Below are 25,824 nucleotides of genomic sequence, written 5' to 3'. Positions count from 1 at the left end.
TGGAGAAATCAAATCAAATCAAATGTATTTATATAACCCTTCTTACATCAGCTGATATATCAAAGTGCTGTACAGAAACCCAGCCTAAAACCCCAAACAGCAAGCAATGCAGGTGTAGAAGCACGGTGGCTATAAAAAAAACTCCCTAGAAAGGCCAAAACCTAGGAAGAAACCTAGAGAGGAACCAGGCTATGAGTCCACTTCTGGCTGTGCCGGGTGGAGCCTATAACAGAACATGGCCAAGATGTTCAAATGTTCATAAATGACCAGCATGGTCAAATAATAGTAATCACAGTGAACAGGTCAGGGTTCCATAGCCGCAGGCAGAACAGTTGAAACTGGAGCAGCAGGGGAGCATCAGGGGAGCAGGGGAGCAGCAGGGGAGAAGCCCCCCCCCCCCCCCCCTCCCCCCTCCAGTCAGTGTACCAAACAAGCATTTGGTCAACAAGTCTGAATTGGAACCTTCACCAGAAAGATTTGGATGAGCTAATACAGTTGATTCCTGGACATCTTTGTGGACACTCTTACCAGAGGCTGACAAAGCCTACAAAAACCTCCCGAGGTATGGCTGCTAAAGTGAGCCCCTCTGTTCTCAGGAAGTGTAGATTCCAGGATGCTAGGTTATCATGCACTGCCTTATGCCATTGTGCTGGAACATGTAAATCAGGGCGGTAAGACTTTCATTTTCTCCACTAATCAGAATTGAAGGAATACCTTTGATGTATTATTACTTGATTTCATGTTTTTTTTATTGTTGAAAATGTCACTTAATAAAGGTATTTTAAATGACTCCATTGGTGGCCATTTTGAATTCCGTTTCCTGGTTATTTTTTTAATGAGCACCCCTTCTAGAATGTTTTCATATCACCTGAGGAATGTTTGTACCAAATGCCATGCTTGTATCTGCTCCATAATCTTTTTTACGACTATAAGGAGGGTAGCATGTAAAGCCTGTCAGAGTCCATGTGAGTGTAACCTCAATTATGTTATATACAACCAACCACACTGTAGATCAGCAGCTTTATTAAATTTTAGGAACACTGACACTAGGCTCTTGGCAGTCCTGAGATAATAACATCTTCAATAATTTACATTTACATTTAAGTCATTTAGCAGACGCTCTTATCCAGAGCGACTTACAAATTGGTGCATTCACCTTATGATATCCAGTGGAACAACCACTTTACAATAGTGCATCTAACTCTTTTAAGGGGGGGGGGGGTTAGAAGGATTACTTTATCCTATCCTAGGTATTCCTTAAAGAGGTGGGGTTTCAGGTGTCTCCGGAAGGTGGTGATTGACTCCGCTGACCTGGCGTCGTGAGGGAGTTTGTTCCACCATTGGGGTGCCAGAGCAGCGAACAGTTTTGACTGGGCTGAGCGGGAACTGTACTTCCTCAGAGGTAGGGAGGCGAGCAGGCCAGAGGTGGATGAACGTAGTGCCCTTGTTTGGGTGTAGGGCCTGATCAGAGCCTGAAGGTACGGAGGTGCCGTTCCCCTCACAGCTCCGTAGGCAAGCACCATGGTCTTGTAGCGGATGCGAGCTTCAACTGGAAGCCAGTGGAGAGAGCGGAGGAGCGGGGTGACGTGAGAGAACAATAATGGGGAACAAATCTTACAAAAGTGATCATTGACGTGATTCAACATGTCCTCTGACAATACGTGATCAATCCTATTCTCAGTAACTGACAGCAGCATTAGAAAACTACTCAGCTACAATGGAATGACATCTGTCGTATTCACAAGCAATCTCTTTTTTTTTAAACGAAATCTGCAGTTCAAACAATAACAAACAAACCGCTGTTTTGGTAAACAAGTGGAGGGATGTAGTTAGAGAAATGGGTAACAACTTTCCAGTTGATAGACAGAACTATGAATACATGGACTGACCATCCATGAGAGTAACATTTTAAGTCTAACCATGATTTGAGGCTTTACAGTGTTTTTTTTATATATTTTTTTTTACATTAACACTGTTTACAAGCAAAGGAGTAAAACAAGCTTCTGATGGGTGTGACAGCTGAATTGAACCCATGACACATTTATAAGTTATATTATTCAAGGATATACGTGTATATATAATTAATTTAAAAGTAAAAATAAGACTGTTTAGACCAGGCTGCTGCATCCAGACTGTTTAGACCAGGCTGCTGCATCCAGACTGTTTAGACCAGGCTGCTGCACGTAGACTGTTTAGACCAGGCTGCTGCATCCAGACTGTTTAGACCAGGCTGCTGCATCCAGACTGTTTAGACCAGGCTGCTACATCCAGACTGTTTAGACCAGGCTGCTGCATCCAGACTGTTTAGACCAGGCTGCTGCATCCAGACTATTTAGACCAGGCTGCTGCATCCAGACTGTTTAGACCAGGCTGCTGCATCCAGACTGTTTAGACCAGGCTGCTACATCCAGACTGTTTAGACCAGGCTGCTGCATCCAGACTGTTTAGACCAGGCTGCTACATCCAGACTGTTTAGACCAGGCTGCTACATCCAGACTGTTTAGACCAGGCTGCTGCATCCAGAGTGAGGTTTTGTTTATACTTTTTCATAACGACAAGGACAAGTTTAAATGTCAGAGAAGAACAGGAGCTGGTAAGACGATAGGAGACATTTACACTGAGGAGCTGGTAAGACAATAGGGGACATTTATACTGAGGAGCTGGTAAGACGATAGGGGACATTTATACTGAGGAGCTGGTAAGACGATAGGGGACATTTATACTGAGGAGCTGGTAAGACGATAGGGGACATTTATACTGAGGAGCTGGTAAGACGATAGGGGACATTTATACTGAGGAGCTGGTAAGACGATAGGGGACATTTATACTGAGGAGCTGGTAAGACGATAGGGGACATTTATTGGTAAGGGACATTTACTGGTAAGACAATAGGGGACATTTATACTGAGGAGCTGGTAAGACGATAGGGGACATTTATACTGAGGAGCTGGTAAGACGATAGGGGACATTTATACTGAGGAGCTGGTAAGACGATAGGGGACATTTATACTGAGGAGCTGGTAAGACGATAGGGGACATTTATTGGTAAGGGACATTTACTGGTAAGACAATAGGGGACATTTATACTGAGGAGCTGGTAAGACGATAGGGGACATTTATACTGAGGAGCTGGTAAGACGATAGGGGACATTTATACTGAGGAGCTGGTAAGACGATAGGGGACATTTATACTGAGGAGCTGGTAAGACGATAGGGGACATTTATACTGAGGAGCTGGTAAGACGATAGGGGACATTTATACTGAGGAGCTGGTAAGACGATAGGGGACATTTACACTGAGGAGCTGGTAAGACGATAGGGGACATTTACACTGAGGAGCTGGTAAGACGATAGGGGACATTTACACTGAGGAGCTGGTAAGACGATAGGGGACATTTACACTGAGGAGCTGGTAAGACGATAGGGGACATTTATACTGAGGAGCTGGTAAGACGATAGGGGACATTTATACTGAGGAGCTGGTAAGACGATAGGGGACATTTACACTGAGGAGCTGGTAAGACGATAGGGGACATTTATACTGAGGAGCTGGTAAGACGATAGGGGACATTTATACTGAGGAGCTGGTAAGACGATAGGGGACATTTATACTGAGGAGCTGGTAAGACGATAGGGGACATTTATACTGAGGAGCTGGTAAGACGATAGGGGACATTTACACTGAGGAGCTGGTAAGACGATAGGGGACATTTACACTGAGGAGCTGGTAAGACGATAGGGGACATTTACACTGAGGAGCTGGTAAGACGATAGGGGACATTTATACTGAGGAGCTGGCGGGACTCTGAAACATTTTACTGCGATCTTGACTAGGTCAGTTGGCGTAAATAAAAGTACAGGCTTTGTTGCCGGCAATACCTTTCAGATATAAAGAAAAGTCTGCAAAAAGTTGGTGTCTCTCATTAAAGATGTCTAATACAATATATAAATATTATATTATTATTATATAATTAAGACTAATTGGGTTTTCTGCCTAGTGCTGAGCTCCTCTCAGAGCCCATAGCCCGAGGCCAGGCAAGGCCTTGAGTGAAACCCACCATTACTGCATGCCACGTATCTGATTCCAGAGTGACAGACGGCTCTGAGAGACATTAGTGCAGGCAGTCTATGGCTCATTGTGTGCGACTGATGATGCGCTAATGCATATGCAAAGAGCCGTAATGGCTCCCGCTGGGGATGGGACGGGAGAGGGAGCGCATCGGGCCAGGGGGCCAGGGGGGACAAGGTCCATCCCGGCAAAGAGGGGTGACAGGGAAGGTCCCAGTCGGGAGTCATTCAGAGTTAGGTAATTACCCTTTTTTCGACCACTCTGTGAATTACGGTCAGGCCGAGACCTTGTGGCACGTCAAAATTGAGCAGGGATTTCCGCATAGGAGGGGGGGGGGTATACAGCCAGGGATCACAATCAAAGGCACTACTTAACCCTTTAAGAGCATGTGTTAGGACTGCAAAATAATTAAGGACTAATTAGTTATTGATTCAAGGCCGTAACGTTTATAGGGGTTACAGCATTTGGGGCATCAAGTTTTGCATGACAATCTCACCCTCTGTCCTGTCATAGGCTTTCAAAGTTATTCCAACTCATAAATGATTCTCCCGGTCAAGGACAAACAAATAACTCTTTATTATCTCTTTAACGTTACATGTTACCTGAGCGGGAAGGGAAAGAGAGAAAGAGAACGCGAGACAGATAGATAAAGAGAGCGATAAAGAGAGAGAGAGACAGAGAGAGAGAGAGGGGAAAAGAGAGAAAGAGTTACAATTGTTACAACACATAATATGACATTTGAAATGTCTTTATTCTTTTGGAATTGTGTAATGTGTAATGAGTGTAATGAGTAATGAGTGTAATGTATGAGTGTAATGTTTTTACTGTTCATTTTTATTGCTTATTTCACTTCTGTTTTTTATCTACAGTACTTCACTTGCTTTGGTAATGTTAACATATGTTTCCCATGCCAATAAAGCCCCTTGAATTGAATTGAATTGAGAGAGAGCGAGAAAGAGAGCGAGAGAGAGAGGGAGGGAGAGAGGGAGGGAGAGAGAGAGCGAGAGAGAGAGGGAGGGCGAGAGGGAGGGAGAGGGATAGGACAGTGGCTGACATGACACATTATAAAGGTGGCATAGAAAACTGCAATGTCATACATCATCACAGGGTGTTGCTCTCTTACTGTAATCTAGCAGCTCATTCTACATTTGTGATGACACAATTCTCTCTATTCTCATTGGCTAGAGAATCGCATGTGGCATTAGACAATGTTGGTGTCATGAAGATATCAGTGTTATGACACTATTTATATTTTCATCAGATAAATCCACTTTTCAGAACATTTCATTTGAATAGAAGTTTTAACGTTTTGATGGTTTAGCCTCTTTTTGCCCAGGCTATCCTTGAACGGCATGGACATAAATAGGTAGGTAAATACTGGACAGCGTAAACAAAAACCAGAAACGATGATGGTTGGTAACCTTAAGCCTTCACACACTGTTTGTGATGTTGGCGTGTGAATGACCGTGTCAGGACTGGGGAGGAAGCAGACCCAGGAAGCAGAACCAGGAAGCAGACCAAGCCTTCTCTATTTATAAGCCTATTAGGAGCTAAACCCGAGTGGGCCAGAGAGGGGCAGGTACCGCATCTGTCTCTAATCCACTTCACCATTCATTTACTTTCTGCCCCAGCCAGCCACCTGGGTTCTGGTAACTTTCTAATCTGTCTAAGGTTTGATTGAGTTACAGTGAAGTAAGGTCATCCTGTCCTCATCAGGTGGGGTTCTGACTGTACGGAGCTGCATGGGCCACTAGCTGATGGCCAAATGTGCCCTGTCTCCTGCACCTGTACCCCTAGAACCCCTATTTCCCCTCTCTTTATCCTTCTCGCTTTCCCTCCCTGCCCTTACCTCCTTTCCCTCCCTGCCCTTACCTCCTGTCCTTTCTATCCCCCCCCCCACCCCACCCCACACACACACACACACACCTGCACAAGGACACTCTCAATCAGATGGCAACCCAGAGACGTGTCAAACTCAGTGTCTTCTTTATTAAATGACACGGGAGGAAGGGAAGAAAAATATCAATTTCAATCCTTTTTGTTTTGTGTCTCTAGCCCACCTCTTCCCCCCTTTCCCACCTCTTCCCCCCTTTCCCCTTTGTGTCTCTAACACTCCCCCCACCTCTTCCCCCCCTTCAACACCACACTTCCTTTTCTGTCTTCTTCTTTGTCAAATTCAATTACCGCCGACATTCCTGGGAGGAATCTTCACACGAGCCAATTATGGCACTAACCCTATTGCAATGGCCAGTTAATGTGGCACTGTTGAATAGGAGATTTCAATGGTAAGCCTGCGTGATTTTCGCCACTGACAAATGTATTTGCTTTATTAAGCCATCAGCACGTTTATTTGCTTTATTAAGCCATTAACACGTGTATTTGCTTTATCAAGCCATCATCGCGTGTATTTGCTTTATTAAGCCATCATCGCGTGTATTTGCTTTATCAAGCCATCATCGCCTGTATTTGCTTTATTAAGCCATCATCGCGTGTATTTGCTTTATCAAGCCATCAACGCGTGTATTTGCTTTATCAAGCCATCATCGCCTGTATTTGCTTTATTAAGCCATCATCGCGTGTATTTGCTTTATCAAGCCATCATCGCGTGTATTTGCTTTATCAAGCCATCATCGCGTGTATTTGCTGTATCAAGCCATCATCGCGTGTATTTGCTTTATCAAGCCATCAACACGTTTATTTGCTTTATTAAGCCATCAGCACGTTTATTTGCTTCCTCATGCAACATCAGCACTTCTCTCTTTGTGTGTGGTGGCAACGCTAGGTAATGTGGGTAATGAGCCCAAGTACTACTGTCCCCTCCTCTCCCCTCCTGTCCCCTCCTGTTTCCTCCTCTCTCCCCTCCTGTCCCCTCCTGTTCCCTCCTGTCCCCCCCTGTCCCCTCCTGTTTCCTCCTCTCCCCTCCTGTTCCCTCCTGTCCCCTCCTGTCCCCTCCTGTTCCCTCCTGTCCCCTCCTCTCCCCTCCTGTCCCCTCCTGTCCCCTCCTGTTCCCTCCTGTCCCCTCCTGTTTCCTCCTCTCCCCTCCTGTCCCCTCCTGTTCCCTCCTCTCCCCTCCTGTTCCCTCCTCTCCTCTCCCCTTCTCTCCCCTCCTGTCCCCTCCTGTTTCCTCCTCTCCCCTCCTGTCCCCTCCTGTTCCCTCCTCTCCCCTCCTGTTCCCTCCTCTCCCCTCCTGTTTCCTCCTCTCCCCTCCTGTCCCCTTCTGTCCCCTCCTCTCCCCTCCTGTCCCCTCCTGTTCCCTCCTCTCCCCTCCTGTTTCCTCCTCTCCCCTCCTGTTTCCTCCTCTCCCCTCCTCTCCCCTCCTGTTTCCTCCTCTCCCCTCCTGTTTCCTCCTCTCCCCTCCTGTCCCCTCATGTTCCCTACTCTCCCCTCCTGTTTCCTCCTCTCCCCTCCTGTTTCCTCCTCTCCCCTCCTGTCCCCTTCTGTCCCCTCCTCTCCCCTCCTGTCCCCTCCTGTTTCCTCCTCTCCCCTCCTGTCCCCTCCTGTTTCCTCCTCTCCCCTCCTGTTCCCTCCTCTCCCCTCCTGTTCCCTCCTGTTTCCTCCTCTCCCCTCCTCTCCCCTCCTGTTTCCTCCTCTCCCCTCCTGTCCGCTCCTGTCCCCTCCTCTCCCCTCCTCTCCCCTCCTGTTCCCTCCTGTTCCCTCCTCTCCCCTCCTGTCCCCTCCTGTTTCCTCCTCTCCCCTCCTGTCCCCTCCTGTTTCCTCCTCTCCCCTCCTGTCCCCTCCTGTTTCCTCCTCTCCCCTCCTGTCCCCTCCTGTTTCCTCCTCTCCCCTCCTGTTCCCTTCCTCTCCCCTCCTGTTTCCTCCTCTCCCCTCCTGTCCCCTCCTGTCCCCTCCTGTCCCCTCCTGCCCCATCCTGTCCCCTCCTGTCCCCTCCTGTCCCCTCCTGTCTCCTCCTGTCCCGTCCTGTCTCCTCCTGTCCCCTCCTCTCTCCTCCTGTCCCCTCCTGTCTCCTCCTGCCCCATGCTGTCTCCTCCTGTCCCCTTCTCTCCCCTCCTGTCCCCTCCTGTCTCCTCCTGCCCCATGCTGTCTCCTCCTGTCCCCTCCTCTCCCCTCTTGTCCCCTCCTGTCTCCCCCTGCCCCATCCTGTCTCCTCCCCTCTCCTCTTGTCCCCTCCTGTACCCTGCTGGAACCTGACCTACACATACTGCTGTGTCAACATCAGGACATCACGTATAGCATCCCTAATAACACAACTACACAGAACGCACACGAGACTCACATATCAATTCCCTCTTCCTAACGGGGGGGGGGGGGGGGGGGGGCTGTCATCAAGGAGGAGATACACAAGATAAAGGGACATGTCTAATGGGGTGACGATAAGACCATTGCAACATGTTTTTACTTTCAAGTGACGCTAGAGGTTCATCTTGGCCATTCAGAAATCCCAAACACAAACAGGGTTAACTGAAAAAGCTAGGTGAATCAGGTAGATGCTAAACATTTGGTGTTTTGGGGCTAGATTCAATCGGTTCTGCCTCAACACGTGATTACCGACAACTGCATAGCAGTTTCATTGCTTTTATTTAGGCGATGTGTGAGGTGTACAGTGAGGGAAAAAAGTATTTGATCCCCTGCTGATTTTGTACGTTTGCCCACTGACAAAGAAATTATCAGTCTATAATTTTAATGGTAGGTTTATTTGAACAGTGAGAGACAGAATAACAACAAAAATATCCAAAAAAATGCATGTCAAAAATGTTATAAATTGATTTGCATTTTAATGAGGGAAATAAGTATTTGACCCCTTCTCAATCAAAAAGATTTCTGGCTCCCAGGTGTCTTTCATACAGGTAACGAACGGAGATTAGGAGCACACTTAAAGGGAGTGCTCCTAATCTCAGTTTCTTACCTGTATAAAAGATACCTGTCCACAGAAGCAATCAATCAATCAGATTCCAAACTCTCCACCATGGCCAACACCAAAGAGCTCTCCAAGGATGTCAGGGACAAGATTGTAGACCTACACAAGGCTGGAATGGGCTACAAGACCATCGCCAAGCAGCTTGGTGAGAAGGTGACAACAGTTTCTGTGATTATTCGCAAATGGAAGAAACACAGAAGAACTGTCAATCTCCCTCAGCCTGGGGCTCCATGCAAGATCTCACCTCGTGGAGTTGCAATGATCATGAGAACGGTGAGGAATCAGCCCAGAACTACACAGGAGGATCTTGTCAATGATCTCAAGGCAGCTGGGACCATAGTCATCAAGAAAACAATTGGTAACACACTATGCCGTGAAGGACTGAAATCCTGCAGCGCCCGCAAGGTCCCCCTGCTCAAGAAAGCACATATACATGCCCGTCTGAAGTTTGCCAATGAACATCTGAATGATTCAGAGGACAACTGGGTGAACGTGTTGTGGTCAGATGAGACCAAAATGGAGTTCTTTGGCATCAACCCAACTTGCCGTGTTTGGAGGAGGAGGAATGCTGCCTATGACCCCAAGAAACCATCCCCACCGTCAAACATGGAGGTGGAAACATTATGCTTTGGGGGTGTTTTTCTGCTAAAGGGACAGGACAACTTCACCGCATCAAAGGGACGATGGACGGGGCCATGTACCGTCAAATCTTGGGTGAAAACCTCCTTCCCTCAGCCAGGGTATTGAAAATGGGTCGTGGATGGGTATTCCAGCATGACAATGACCCAAAACACACGGCCAAGGCAACAAAGGAGTGGCTCAAGAAGAAGCACATTAAGGTCCTGGAGTGGCCTAGCCAGTCTCCAGACCTTAATCCCATAGAAAATCTGTGGAGGGAGCTGAAGGTTCGAGTTGCCAAACGTCAGCCTCGAAACCTTAATGACTTGAAGAAGATCTGCAAAGAGGAGTGGGACAAAATCCCTCCTGAGATGTGTGCAAACCTGGTGGCCAACTACAAGAAACGTCTGACCTCTGTGATTGCCAACAAGGGTTTTGCCACCAAGTACTAAGTCATGTTTTGCAGAGGGGTCAAATACTTATTTCCCTCATTAAAATGCAAATCAATTCATAACATTTTTGACATGCGTTTTTCTGGATTTTTTTGTTGATATTCTGTCTCTCACTGTTCAAATAAACCTACCATTAAAATTATAGACTGATCATTTCTTTGTCAGTGGGCAAACGTACAAAATCAGCAGGGGATCAAATACTTTTTTCCCTCACTGTAACTGCAGTGGAACTGTCAAATCAGCAAACGCTTCCTGGCGTTTTACAAAAAATCCCATGCAGCCTTGTTACAAGTTTGAACACGGGGATGTGTATTGTAATCTACACCATGATTAGGAATGTGTATTGTAATCTACACCATGATAAGGCTGATAGAAATTAATTTCTGTTTTTGAATGATTTTCAATTTAAGTGTCATTATTTGTATATAGCCTAGACCTTCTCGTTCTGAACTTCTAATGCAAGTGGGACGGGTGTGGCTTTGTGATGACCACACAAGCAGCTGCTCACCGATTTGACAGCTCTAACGCAGTTACACCTCCAACACCGCCAAAACACCAGCTATGTGGGTGTCGGCTATCGCCAGTTAACACTTGATCTGATTGAATCTAGGCCTTTATTTTGGTGATACACAGGTCAGGGAGACAGTCGGTCCCACTCCTCTAGATTCCCCACCAGACCTGGGTTCTGCCTTTGATTGAGCCTGCCTGCACTGTCCAATGAGCGGGGTTTGTACGTTTGGGACTATTCTATTGAATGTTGCACCACCAGGCTTCCTCAAGCAAGTGCAGATAAAGTATTCATAAGAAAACTAATACTATTTGATCCCAGGCCAGGTCGGCTCCATACACAGGTTTCAGTGGTACACCAGCCTTGTGCAGATTGGCCTAGCGTATATAGGTTCATAGGGGAAAGCCCTGGCTTCCACTCCTTTTTACAGTTGTGAGATGATCTGACTTCCAAACAACACTGTCAAAATAACTTTCTTACTGTCTGCCTACCTGGAAAAGGCTTCAGGGAGCTATTGTCATATCTAGGTTAAAGGTGTGCATTGGCTTAACCTGAAGGGAATTCCTGTCAGATTGGCTGTCAACAGAGCAAGCTGGAGATTTTACATGTGGGCCTTCCCAGTCACGAGAGAGTGACAGCAAAGCTGCCTGTCTGCTTCTGATTCACTTCCTGCCAAAGTGTTGGAGATATAACATAACACAACTCTGGAGGTTTCTGATATGAAACAGACAGGGCCTGAAACAGTTGCTCCTGGCGTTAATTACACTTTCTGTGGTCGTCGTTTGTATCACTGATATGGAACGAGCTCCCGCGGTTCCACTATTCCATGGTTCCACGGTTCCAGCGTATTGATCGTATTTAAACAACACCTTGCTCCATGTTATAGGAAATTGCCTTGATATTGAATGTGTCAGAGTAATGGTTTTTGTTTTGGCCCTTGGCTGAGGGCCAAGGCATTAGGAGTCAATCTTTTAGATGCCACTTTGTCTGTTTCGAACGCTAGCGACAAATAGTGTAATTCAACGGGCTAAGCTGTGCATAATCAGGAGGTATAGTACTAGCACCTTTATCAAAAAAAAACAGACTGTATTACGTCTTGACTTTACAACTCTCTTTATCTAATTCAACAAACACAAGAGATGAATACTGCTTCCACATAATAACTGCCTAATTATGGAAATGTAGAATGAATTAGCAACAAACTCTGTTTAGCAACTGAGAGCAGCTGAGAGCTATTTGTTGAGAGCAACCTTCATTTCCTCAGTTTCTTTTGTAGGATTGTATTTCTGCTCCACGTGTCCTTGCATTAGCAGACTTTAGTGCATGGACATCTGTGTTTCGACAGGAAAGGTTTATGCAAACAACTTAGCCAATGTATTAATGTGGCAGAGGACATCACTGTGCTTGCTCAACAGCCTAACTTCCTTCACTGTCCCCTTACTAACTTCAAACTAGTCATCCTTCGCTTCGCAAACCGGAAAAAGATACCGAATCTTTAGCGTGACTGAGGTTAAGGTACAATCTATCGTCTGTACATCGTGGAGTCGAAGACCATCCAAGTAACAATATAGTTCTGTGTTCTGTTTATTGTGTTGGTTAGGCGGGCAATGATGTCGCAGACCGTTGTTAGGTAAGCGGGAAGTGTTCTTGACCGTACCTTGACCACGTCCTCGTCAGTGGACGTACAGCCGACCGTATCGTCCACCTCCCTCACAGTACCGTCCCACTCCACAGTGACCACCTTCACCGGTACTGCAACACGCCTGCCTGTTAGGATGGCCGTGTTCACGATCTCTGTGTCCTACGAGAGAGAGAGAGAGAGAGAGAAGGGGAGAGGGGAGCAGAGAGAGAGAGAAGGGGAGCAGAAAGAGAGAGAGAGAGAGAGAGAGAGAGAGAGAGAGAGAGAGAGAGAGAGAGAGAGAGAGAGAGAGAGAGAGAGAGAGAGGCAGAAAGAGAAGGGGAGAGGGGAGCAGAGAGAGAGAGAGAGAGAGAGAGAGAAAGCAGAAAGACTACATTAAGACATTTATGAAAATCAAGAAACAGGCGGACTTCGTTTGATACAATTTTTTTCTCTCCATAAATGGCAAGGCATAACAAGCCCTTAAGGAGACTGCTCGTGTAGTCTGTCAATCTTGATTTGCCACAGGTTGCAGAATAATAGATCCTCTCCTTTGCAGCCAGTGGGCGATGCCACCAGCCCAGCCTAAATCACACTGTTGCCACCGATTGCAGAGCCAAATTGCAGAGCCAAATTGGTCCATTGTGGTCTTTTCCCCATGTGTACAAAGTACATACAGCAATTTGTCAGTAATGGGTATCAACTGGAAGCCCCACTGTGCTTTCAAGACCGCTCTGAGAGCCTATGTGTTGTAAATGACAGACCAAAAAACAGTGCATAGAAGTTTATCTAGAGATCATAACAGCTTTGAACATTACAACAGATGGGCTGTGTTTAAAAAGAGGCGAATGATGGATTACTCTCTTTCTCAAGACTGTTTGGCAAAATGAAGGCAAACATGACACAAATACCTGTCTGGTCTATGATAAGAATGAAATTGTTGCAAATCTGATGCAGTACGGTGACCCATGCAGTAGCAAAGCACAGTGGGAAACAGCAAACTCTTTTGGGTTTAATCACAGTCTTAAAGGGAGAGTTAATAATTTTTTGTATTTCCTTCATTAGTCCACTGTTAATACAATCCACAAAAAGTACAGAGCAAAAAATATGGCTGTGATGTGTTGTATTACATGAGTGAACTATTCCTTTAATCACAGACAGCTATTCAAACATCAGGTCCTTCATAAACACTTGAAGTTTAACAATAAGGATCTGTACACATAATTCATAATCTGGCATGTTTATGTCACTACATTTATTTTGATCTAGAGTATACAGAAAATTTAGAAAACTGATGGAAATTCCTTGGATTACATTGGGGACATTTCCCTTCTCTGCTTCAGTTTGATCCTCCTGATGTAATGGAGGTGATGATGTAATGGAGGTGATGATGTAATGGAGGTGATGATGTAATGGAGGGGATGATGTAATGGAGGGGATGATGTAATGGAGGTGATGATGTAATGGAGGTGATGATGTAATGGAGGTGATGATGTAATGGAGGTGATGATGTAATGGAGGGGATGATGTATTGGAGGTGATGATGTAATAGGGTGATGATGTAATGGAGGTGATGATGTAATGGAGGGGATGATGTAATGGAGGTGATGATGTAATGGAGGTGATGATGTAATGGAGGTAATTAGTAACTTAAAGATATCAGCAGTAGGTCATGATGAGATTGGTGCCTCTGGTGAAATAAGTGTCTTCCTCGATTACTGAGCCTCTAACGTACTGTATATCTTTACCAAATCTTTGCAATCTGGTAGTGTTCCTAAAGATTTAAAAAATTGCCAAAGTTATCCCCCTCTATAAATCTGGGAATCCAAGATCTTTTAGAAATTATCGCCCAACATCTGTACTACCATGTTTATTTTTAAATCCTAGAAAAATTGGTGTATAAGAGAAAGTTGAAACATTAAAATCACCCATATAGATTTCGTTAAAAACTACTCCACAGATATGTCTCTTTTGCAACTTGTGGATAAAATCTTTACAGCCCTTAACAATGAACACGCATCTTTTTAGATTTATCCAAAGCGTTTGACACGGTTGATCATTAAATATTACTTTCTAAATTGTATTATTACGGTTTTCATGATTATACATATAATTGGTTATATAGTTATGTTTATGATAGAGAACAATGTGTTTATGCAAACTGCTGTGCATCTACCAGAGCTCAGATATCCTGTGGAGTGCCACAGGGTTCGATAATTGGACCTTTGTTATTCCTAATCTATATCAATGTCCTGCTGGGTCTTCTACCATACCATACTAATCTATATCAACGACCTTGCTGCTGGGTCTTCTACCATACCATACTAATCTATATCAATGGCCTGCTGGGTCTTCTACCATACCATACTAATCTATATCAACGACCTTGCTGCTGGGTCTTCTACCATACCATACTAATCTATATCAACGACCTTGCTGCTGGGTCTTCTACCATACCATACTAATCTATATCAACGACCTTGCTGCTGGGTCTTCTACCATACCATACTAATCTATATCAATGGCCTGCTGGGTCTTCTACCATACCATACTAATCTATATCAATGGCCTGCTGGGTCTTCTACCATACCATACTAATCTATATCAATGGCCTGCTGGGTCTTCTACCATACCATACTAATCTATATCAATGGCCTTGCTGCTGGGTCTTCTACCATACCATACTAATCTACACTGCTCAAAAAAATAAAGGGAACACTAAAATAACACATCCTAGATCTGAATGAATGAAATATTCTTATTAAATACTTTTTTCTTTACATAGTTGAATGTGCTGACAACAAAATCACACAAAAATGATCAATGTAAATCAAATTTATCAACCCATGGAGGTCTGGATTTGGAGTCACACTCAAAATTAAAGTGGAAAACCACACTACAGGCTGATCCAACTTTGATGTAATGTCCTTAAAACAAGTCAAAATGAGGCTCAGTAGTGTGTGTGGCCTCCACGTGCCTGTATGACCTCCCTACAACGCCTGGGCATGCTCCTGATGAGGTGGCGGATGGTCTCCTGAGGGATCTCCTCCCAGACCTGGACTAAAGCATCCGCCAACTCCTGGACAGTCTGTGGTGCAACGTGGCGTTGGTGGATGGAGCGAGACATCATGTCCCAGATGTGCTCAATTGGATTCAGGTCTGGGGAACGGGCGGGCCAGTCCATAGCATCAATGCCTTCCTCTTGCAGGAACTGCTGACACACTCCAGCCACATGAGGTCTAGCATTGTCTTGCATTAGGAGGAACCCAGGGCCAACCGCACCAGCATATGGTCTCACAAGGGGTCTGAGGATCTCATCTCGGTACCTAATGGCAGTCAGGCTACCTCTGGCGAGCACATGGAGGGCTGTGCGGCCCCCCAAAGAAATGCCACCCCACACCATGACTGACCCACCGCCAAACCGGTCATGCTGGAGGATGTTGCAGGCAGCAGAACGTTCTCCACAGCGTCTCCAGACTCTGTCACGTCTGTCACATGTGCTCATGTGCTCAGTGTGAACCTGCTTTTATCTGTGAAGAGCACAGGGCGCCAGTGGCGAATTTGCCAATCTTGGTGTTCTCTGGCAAAATGCCAAACATCCTGCACGGTGTTGGGCTGTAAGCACAACCCTCACCTGTGGACGTCGGGCTCTCATACCACCCTCATGGAGTCTGTTTCTGACCGTTTGAGCAGACATATGCACATTTGTGGCCTGCTGGAGGTCATTTTGCAGGGCTCTGGCAGTGCTTCACCTGCTCCTCCTTGCACAAAGGCGGAGGTAGCGGTCCTGCTGCTGGGTTGTTGCCCTCCTAAGGCCTCCTCCACGTCTCCTGATGTACTGGCCTGTCTCCTGGTAGCGCCTCCATGCTCTGGACACTACGCTGACAGACACAGCAAACCTTCTTGCCACAGCTCGCATTGATGTGCCATCCTGGATCAGCTGCACTACCTGAGCCACTTGTGTGGGTTTTAGACTCCGTCTCATGCTACCACTAGAGTGAAAGTACTACCAGCATTCAAAAGTGACCAAAACATCAGCCAGGAAGCATAGGAACTGAGAAGTGGTCTGTGGTCACCACCTGCAGAACCAATCCTTTATTGGGGGTGTCTTGCTAATTGCCTATAATTTCCACCTTTTGTCTATTCCATTTGCACAACAGCATGTGAAATTTATTGTCAATCAGTGTTGCTTCCTAAGTGGACAGTTTGATTTCACAGAAGTGTGATTGACTTGGAGTTACATTGTGTTGTTTAAGTGTTCCCTTTATTTTTTTGAGCAGTGTATATCAACGACCTTGCTGCTGGGTCTTCTACCATACCATACTAATCTATATCAATGGCCTGCTGGGTCTTCTACCATACCATACTAATCTATATCAATGGCCTGCTGGGTCTTCTACCATACCATACTAATCTATATCAATGGCCTGCTGGGTCTACTACCATACCATACTAATCTATATCAATGGCCTGCTGGGTCTACTACCATACCATACTAATCTATATCAATGGCCTTGCTGCTGGGTCTTCTACCATACCATACTAATCTATATCAATGGCCTTGCTGCTGGGTCTTCTACCATACCATACTAATCTATATCAATGGCCTGCTGGGTCTTCTACCATACCATACTAATCTAGATCAATGTCCTGCTGGGTCTTCTACCATACCATACTAATCTAGATCAATGTCCTGCTGGGTCTTCTACCATACTTCCCCTTCTCTTTGCTGATGATATCAATGAGATTTTATCACACCATTTGTATTTGCTTATTAATGAAGCCAACTCAGGCATCGGCCATTTTTCTGAATGGTTCCAGATAAAAAAATGTATCTTTAAATGTAAAAAGAATAAGAAATATTGTAAAAAAATAAAATTAAAACATGTAAAAGCCAGAATCTCAATTGGTGGGAATGAAATGGAACAATTCACATCCACTAGATACCTCTGAGTTTTAATTGATGAAAAGTTATCCTGAAAATATCATATTCAATTTGTCTCTAGCAAGGTGATGACATCGGTTGGTATCATCAGAAAGATGATGTCACGATCGTCGTAATGAGCGGACCAAGGCGTTGAAGTTCCACATCTTTATTACGGTGAAACTTTAAACAAAAAAACAATAAACCAATAACGAACCGTGAAAGTAGTGGTGCACCTGCACAAACACAAAACAATATCCCACAAACACAGGTGGGAAAAATGGCTACCTAAATATGATCCCCAATTAGAGGCAACGATTACCAGCTGCCTCTAATTGGGAACCATACAAAACACCAACATAGAAATATTGAGCTAGAACACCCCTTAGTCACGCCCTGACCTACTACACCATAGATAACCAAGGGCTCTCTATGGTCAGGGTGTGACAGATGAGTGGTTTGGTTCATCAGGCTTGCTTCCTAACTCTATACTATAGCTTAATTTACCCATATCTAATTTACTGTAATATTGTCTGGGCCAGTGCATACAGTGCCTTGCAAAAGTATTCATCCCCCTTGGCATTTTTCCTATTTTGTTGCATTACAACCTGTCATTTAAATTGATTTTTATTTGGATTTAAGGGGAAACATTTAAATGTATTGGAATGGCCTAGTCAAAGCCCAGACCTCAATCCAATTGAGAATCTGTGGTATGACTTAAAGATTGCTGTACACCAGCGGAACCAATCCAACTTGAAGGAGCTGGAGCAGTTTTTTCTTGAAGAATGGGCAAAAATCCCAGTGGCTAGATATGACAAGCTTATAGAGACATAAACCAAGAGACTTGCAGCTGTAATTACTGCAAAAAGTGGCTCTACAAAGTAGTTATGTACGCTCAAGTTTATTTCTTATTTCTTGTTTGTTTCATAATAAAATATATTTAGCATCTTCAAAGTGGTAGGCATGTTGTGTAAATCAAATGATACAAACCCCCCAAAAAATCTATTTTAATTCCAGGTTGTAAGGCAACAAAATAGGAAAAATGCAAAAGGGGTGAATACTTTCGCAAGACACTGTATGCCTCTTACCTACACAAATTTCTCATCATACAAAATACATTTGCAAGACTAGCCACCTCCCTCTAATTACCTGGCTCCATCTGCACCTTTGTTTAAGAAACTCAATATCTTGTCTCTTTACCACATTAATGTTCGGCAATTATGAACTTTAACCTACAAATACTCCTACCTCCCAGGAAGTCTACCCTTTCATGGATTCTTCCAGGTTAATTCAGAAATTCATCTATCTAACACTGTGATAACCTTCACCCTCCCCACTGCTGCACCTCACATAGTCAATTATCTATCAGATACAGAGGTAAGAGAAGACTGGGGGTCCGCCTGATGAACCAAACTACCCAGTAATCTCCTCCATGAAGACTGGGGGTCAGCCTGATGAACCAAACTACCCAGTAAACTCCTATAAAGGGGATAGGGTGTCATTTGGCTGGTCTAAAGTAGTGCATTATGAAGGGGATAGGGTGTCATTTGGCTGGTCTAAAGTAGTGCATTATGAAGGGGATAGGGTGTCATTTGGCTGGTCTAAAGTAGTGCACTATGAAGGGGATAGGGTGTCATTTGGCTGGTCTAAAGTAGTGCACTATGAAGGGGATAGGGTGTCATTTGGCTGGTCTAAAGTAGTGCATTATGAAGGGGATAGGGTGCCATTTGGCTGGTCTAAAGTAGTGCACTATAAAGGGGATAGGGTGTCATTTGGCTGGTCTAAAGTAGTGCACTATAAAGGGGATAGGGTGTCATTTGGAATGCACCCTATGTTTGTAACAGCCACTGTTTTTTACAACCACTCCTATATAATATAGGATGTTATTGTAAATAAGATGTTTTTCTTAATTGACTTGCCTAGTTATATAAAGGTTAAATAAATACAAAAATATATAAAAAAGCGATTTCAATATTTATTTTACCTGATTAATATTTCATGTGGAATGTTTCCCCAAGGACCAATATCATTGCTTCTTGTTACAGGTGATATGAAGCAGAATCTGAGAACTGTGGGAAAGATATATATGTGCATGTGCGAGAGAGAGAGAGAGAGAGAGAGAGAGAGAGAGAGAGAGAGAGAGAGAGAGAGAGAGAGAGAGAGAGAGAGAGAGAGAGAGAGAGAGAGAGAGAGAGAGAGAGAGACGGTGTTCATGTCTGTACACAGAATGTGTGTGTGTGTGTGTGTGTGAGAGTCAGAGAGAGAGAGAGAGAGAGAGAGAGAGAGAGAGAGAGAGAGAGAGAGAGAGAGAGAGAGAGAGAGAGAGAGAGAGAGAGAGAGAGAGAGAGAGAGAGAGAGAGAGAGAGAGAGAGAGAGAGACGGAGACGGAGACGGTGTTCATGTCTGTACACAGAATGTGTGTGTGTATATGTGTGAGAGAGTCCACTACCATCCTCAGACTGTGTGAAGTTCTAACCGGAGGCAGCAAGGCAGAGCAGAGCAGGGTGTGGGGGTTGAGAGGAGAACAGTGCCAGTGCCACACCAAATTGACATTTTAACATTATGAAAAGGATGGTAATTGCTCAGGGAGAGGGGTTCAACGCATCTGGCCCCTACAGCCGTCTCGCTGGCAATAATGAGCAGGCATTAGAGAGCAAGACTTGCCAATGAACTCTCTGCCACTCACATACACACCATCTCTGTCTCTCTCACACATGCACACACACATAGAGGGAGAGGGAGAGGGAGAGAGAGAGAGCGAGAGAGAGCGAGAGAGAGCGAGAGAGAGAGATAGAGAGAGAGAGAGAGAGAGAGAGAGAGAGAGAGAGAGAGAGAGAGAGAGAGAGAGAGAGAGAGAGAGCGAGAGAGAGAGAGAGAGAGAGAGAGAGAGAGAGAGAGAGAGAGAGAGAGAGAGAGAGAGAGAGAGAGAGAGAGAGAGAGAGAGAGGGTGGACAGTAGACAGGACCAGGGAGGATGTCTAATGCTTTACTCCCTGGTACTAATGTATCTCTGACCTTTCCTTAATGAGCAAGGCACACATACAAGCTCTCATTCTCGCTCGCTCTCTCCCCCCCCCCCCCCCCCTCTCTCTCTCCCCCTCTCTCTCTTCCCCCCCTCTCCCCCCTCTCTCTCTCTCCCTCTCTTCCCCCCCTCTCACTCTCTCCCCTCCCTCTCTCTCTCTCTCTCTCTCTCTCTCTCTCTCTTCCCCCCCCCCTCTCTCCCTCCCTTTCCCCCCTCCCTCCCCGCCCCCCCTCTCACTCTCTCCCCTCCCTCTCTCTCTCTCTCTCCCCTCTCTCTCTCTCCCTCTCTTTCCCCCCTCCCTCTCTCCCCCCCCCCTCTCTCTCACTCTCTCCCCTCTCTTTCCCGGCTCATAGTGCCAAATCAAAGCAGACAGTTTTCCTCCTCTGCCAGTGATGTTGACCCCCTACAAGGAGACTCCTCTGCCAGTATTGTGACCCTCTACAAGGAGACTCCTATGCCTCCTGCTGTGCTCCGGTCACTCAGCTCTAGCCTCCCCTTTTAGCTCCATTCTACCACCCACCCAGCAACCTCCTCAGAGTCAGAGCATTGGGCAACACACAGATGAAGCGTGCAGGGATTCTCTCACCGGAAGATGGAAATCGGGGCCTATATGCCAGCATGATCAATAGTTGTGTGTGTGTGTGTGTGTGTGTGTGTGTGTGTGTGTGTGTGTGTGTGTGTGTGTGTGTGTGCGTGCGTGCGTGCGTGACAAAGGAAGAGAACCTAGACTGCAATGACCAAGACATGGAGAAAGAGACGGGGAGAGAGAAGGGTGAGTGTTGACACAAGCTAAATAATAAAGCGCATCTCTTTTCATTTTTACCTTGGGGGGGGGGGGCAGGCAGATCTTTACACGGCTGTAGGATGATCCGGGGCCCAGAAAGACAGATGTTCATTCCGATATATACTTTCATATCTATCAAGTAATCCCACCACAGGCACAATTTACCAACAGCACGCAACCTAAATACATGACAGTGATGAGGAATGAAGCAGATTATCAGCTTGAATCAGACAAGGCAGAGCAACAAACCCCAATAAACCCAAAAAGACACCATAGTCTACAAACCAGTTCAAGTAAGTAGGGAAAGCAAAGCAATTAACATGGCAGACGACCAGTGTGCAATCTGTGTTAATGTGTTAAATTCAGTTAATACCCTGCTCCTTTACCTCCCATCATCACAAACTGTGAAGAGGCACAGCTATTGCAAATGCACACGGAGAGAAATAGGAAAATGAATATCCTTGACGCCACATGACTTAATCCCCTTTACAACCATTTTGCTAATGTGTTTCAACATTTCCGACGGAGGGGGGGGGGGGGGGGTCCTTTAGATTTTCCCTGGAGGAAAAAAAAGAGGAGTGAGAGGAGAGAGTATTTCATGCTTGTCCGGTGGAATTATTAAGTTTCCCGTCAAAATGAAATGCTATGAAACGCTTCCTGCTGTCTTCAAAAGCGCAGGGCCGTGGTTAAAGTTAGGGGATGCTGATAAGGACTGTGTGAATGGTCACCTGGTGGAAGGATACACGTCGGGAGACGGACGAGACGAGGCTTTCTGTAATGTGACTGATCTTACTATGGCTAGTGTGCCGTATCCAGAACCAAGCCCTCACATGAAAACATTGGAACCATTTACAGCAACGGATGCAATGTTCACCACATATAGGAAGAGAGTAGGGTTGAGGTCAACACCCTTTCAATTGCAGTCAATTCAGAAACTAAACAAAATTTAAATTCAATTTCCAAATGTTCCAAATTGAAAATCATTGGAATTTCAGTGTACTTCCTGAATTGACGGGAATTGAGCCCAGTCCTGGAAGAGAGGTTTGATTTCCCACTGATCATAGGAAACGGTTGTGGATTCAAGTGTGTTCGGGCGGTCACTAGTGTGCTTGTCACTGAGCAATGAAAAATCCCCCCACCCCACCCATGAAAATAAATCAATCAAATTCGACAAAGAAACAGCTCAACTGTAAACGACCATTCTACAATAACAGAGCAAATAAGACCCGACTGGCATCACACGATATACTGCTGTTTTGTTTTGCTCCAGTACAGTGTGTAACCTGGCGAGCGTGTTGTATTTGCAGCGTGTACTGTCTACTCCCCTCACGGCTGAGTTAACACAAGCAGCAGGCTCGTGCTGCTGCTTCTCCATCCACTGAAATGTGGGGATTTCATTCCTCCATTCTGGCCCTGCATGACTAGCCACACCCCCCCCCAGGCCACCAATTCCATGCATCTTATTTCTGCTAACAGGTTTGATCTTTCTCCACGCTCCACTGAATGTTTGCAACTAATTTCAACAAATTCTGTCACTTGGGAAGCAGACCATCTTTTTTTTTTTGCAGAGGGGGGCAGGTTTTCATTTTTTTTCTCCAAATTGCTTCAATGCTCAATACACAAAGTCATTTCGTATTTTTCTTCTCCACCCTCTGTCATTTCAGTAAAAAAAAAAAAAAAACTTGCCTACCAAATCCTGACTGGACTCCAGGGCATATTTATTTTATTTAACCAACTAGCCCAGAATTCATTTATCTGAAACTTTGCTTCAATGTGGCGGCAGGGTAGCCTAGTGGTTAGAGCGTTGGACTAGTAACCGAAAGGTTGCAAGTTCAAATCCCCGAGCTGACAAGGTACAAATCTGTCGTTCTGCCCCTGAACAGGCAGTTAACCCACTGTTCCTAGGCCGTCATTGAAAATAAGAATTTGTTCTTAACTGACTTGCCTAGTAAAATAAAGGTAAAATAAAATAAAAATAAAAATGTAAGTCTTCAGTGTACTTAACCAACTTGCCTTGGCATCCACATTGACTAGCCTGCACTTAGCCACATTCCTTGTTCTGATGGGATGAATGTGTTAGACTGAGTACAATGGCTGCTCAATGTTAAGAGGCACTCTTCCACTGCTGCTTAACAGCACTACAGTTTCAGCTCAGTTACAAACATACGTCTCTTACCACTGAGGCAGCAGACACTTATCTAAAGGCCAATGAAATTCAACAACATGTCCCCTGTCGAGTGAGCAGCCAATCCCCTCTCAGTGTGGCTGAGAGCCAACGCGTCCAGTTATTTTGAAAGGCTAACAGGCCACGCACAGGTAACAACGGAGGAGAATGAAGCGGTCACAAAAGGGAGGATATTGCAATCAATAATAGATTGAAACACACCACAAGGCCCCACATTGGGTGACAGTGCCAGTCCTCTCCAACCTCTACCTGCGAGGACATGGGAGATGGAGACTGAGGATAGATCCCAAATTTACACCCTGTTCCCTATATAGTGTCATACTAGCGTACTATAAAGGGAATAGGATGCCATTTGGGATGAAGACTGTGCGGCTGAGGGACATGCCACGGCAAGCCCATCAAATGGCTGGCTAATTGACTCATTTGCTGATTGGTGCTTCAGCTGGAAGTCACTCAGGCTAACACTCCTCTGGTGACAGACGCTTCGATCCAATAACATGCCATTTTGGCCTAATAGGTTTCAGGGGGAAACATATAGACCAGATGCTGTTTCTGGGAGCAGGAAATCAGGTCATGGCCAAGAGGACAAATGCTCTGGTAAAAGTCAAGATGACAGACTCTCTGCTTTTACTGTGATTGACTTATGTGACTGTATTTACAGTATTTTACCTTGCATATTGGGTGGCAAAAGTGTCATCCACATATCTAAATGTCAACAACAACAAAAAAGCTTTACTACCGTTTCCAGAAAAGGATTCAAAAGATTTTCTAGAACGATGTCAGTAATTGAGCACAGATCATTTGAATATAGTTGCGACTAAACTGTCTCACATAATTCCACCCAAGGCAGCTCATAACGAAATACAATTATCCTTCAATAAAACACAACCTTGGATCATAGAGCAACGCTGTCCCTCCCACTAGAAAAATAACGCTTTCAAACCCCAAGGGCCAATTTTGTTCAATGCCATTGTATTGTGTTATAATGTAGCATAATTGGGATAATTTACAACATATACTTTGCCGCCTCTGGGACAAGCAGTAACAAGTAGGGTTAGTTCATCTGTTTTTTTGTTGAAAACAGACAAACAAATGGACAACGTGTTTTACGAGCCTGGCCAAGGCTGTCTGTGGTAGTATTTAGAGAGACTGAAGTACAATTTATGTAACAGCTGATTAGCATAAACAGAAATGACATCATAAGGCTATTTCATGTTACTGTGTGCGCTGGTGACATGCACAGTATTGGCTATTGAACAGTGAAAGGAACATAATACATCTCCAATTAGGTTCGATGGCGCAACTAGCACAACTCAACCCGCAGTGGACGACGTGATGAAATGACGTGGTAGCATCCTCGCGACAACCAAGGGCACTGTGGATGGGGTTAGAGGAAGCTACGACTCTCAGGATTTTGGGTTCAATTGCAGTGCAATCACAGTTTTTTTTTCTATTTTTTTTTTTCAATTTTAACCCTAACCCTAACCCTAACCAAAACCCTAACCCTAACCCTAAACCTTACCCTAACCCTAACCTTAACCCTAACCCTAACCCTAACCCTAACCCTAACCCTAACCCTAACCTTAACCCTAACCCTAACCCTAACCTTAACCCTAACCCTAACCCTAACCTTAACCCTAACCCTAACCCTAACCCTAACCCTAACCATAACCCTAACCTTAACCCTAACCTTACAGCAGTGTTGTAGTAGTCGAGAACGGTCTCCAGACCACATATTGAGTGTCTTGGTGTTGTCTCGGTGTCGGATACATTTATACTCGGTCTTGACACGATCTCAGACAGTGAGTACTCGTAATTCCTTCCGAGAGCAGCCGAGGCCAGCAGAGTAAAAAACCTTCATTCAGTCAGCGCATAAAATCACTTTTACCAGGACAAATATACACACTCCTTTCTGCAAACATTAATATCTTAACAGCCTTCATATGTATTATAGACTTGTTTTGCGCAGTGGCGAACCTATAGGCCTTCGGTGTGTGACAGGTTGGTGATTCTGAAAGGACAGCAACTGTAATACCAGCGCACTCACGTAGGAGAGGGCCAGTGGTGTAGTGGAGAGTATGTAGGATAAACGCAGGTATAAGCCGTATACCCCCCTTTTTTACTATCTTGCTCTGGCTAGCATTAGTTGTTGATCTTGATCTTGTTGATGTGTATAACTGAGGGAGAGAGAGCCTACCTTGTCATGGTTGTTTGATCAACAGGACTGTAAAGTTCCCAGATGTAATATAAGAGGACTCCTGTGGTGTTTACATAGTTACAGAAATACAATCAGGTGTATTTTGTGGCTTCTGGCGAATGTGTTCTCATGATCTAAAGTCGTGCTGTTGCAACGGCCTGTAAACACACAGTCCAGTTCAAAGTGAATGATAGCAGGCCCAACTGCCTGTAAACACACAGTCCAGTTCAAAGTGAATGATGGCAGGCCTGTGTTGCAAATGGCTTGTTTGTATAAAGCCACGCACCGGTCTATGTAGACTCCGGTCCTGTCATATCTAAGTGGTCGCTTGTCAGATTTTTTTTTTAATGTGTCATATTCTTCCTGGGGGTGTAAATGAACAGATTTTAATCAGATTTCATGGTACTAAAATGCTGGCAGTTCCACTTTAAATGCATCAATGTTTCACAAGAGATGGCTAACAACAGCAAGTAGACCACGGCCTGTCATTTCAAAGAGAACAAATGCGTCATAGTGGGCAGAACAAGCAAGGAGGTGGGCAGAGCCAAGCACGAGCTGGTGAGATCCTATTG

General features: G+C 45.1%; 1 protein-coding gene across 2 annotated transcripts in view; it reads right to left on the bottom strand.

Annotated features, from left to right (window-relative positions):
- Positions 1 to 25,824, bottom strand: part of LOC139577267 (transmembrane protein 132C) — a 491,028-nt gene that overhangs the window by 51,389 nt on the left and 413,815 nt on the right. For both annotated transcript variants that reach the window (XR_011675244.1, XM_071404264.1), the window contains exon 5: positions 12,181 to 12,324. Coding sequence is in view for 1 of the 2 variants with exons in the window: in XM_071404264.1 (XP_071260365.1) it covers positions 12,181 to 12,324 (144 nt within the window). In the remaining variant the exon portion in view is untranslated. The remainder of the gene's footprint in view (positions 1 to 12,180; positions 12,325 to 25,824) is intronic.

The sequence above is a fragment of the Salvelinus alpinus genome, chromosome 5 (assembly GCF_045679555.1).
Source record: "Salvelinus alpinus chromosome 5, SLU_Salpinus.1, whole genome shotgun sequence".
In the NCBI taxonomy this organism is placed as follows: Eukaryota; Metazoa; Chordata; class Actinopteri; order Salmoniformes; family Salmonidae; genus Salvelinus; species Salvelinus alpinus.
The sequence above is the reverse complement of the archived record's forward strand: the minus strand, read 5'-3'. Positions and strand labels throughout refer to the sequence as shown.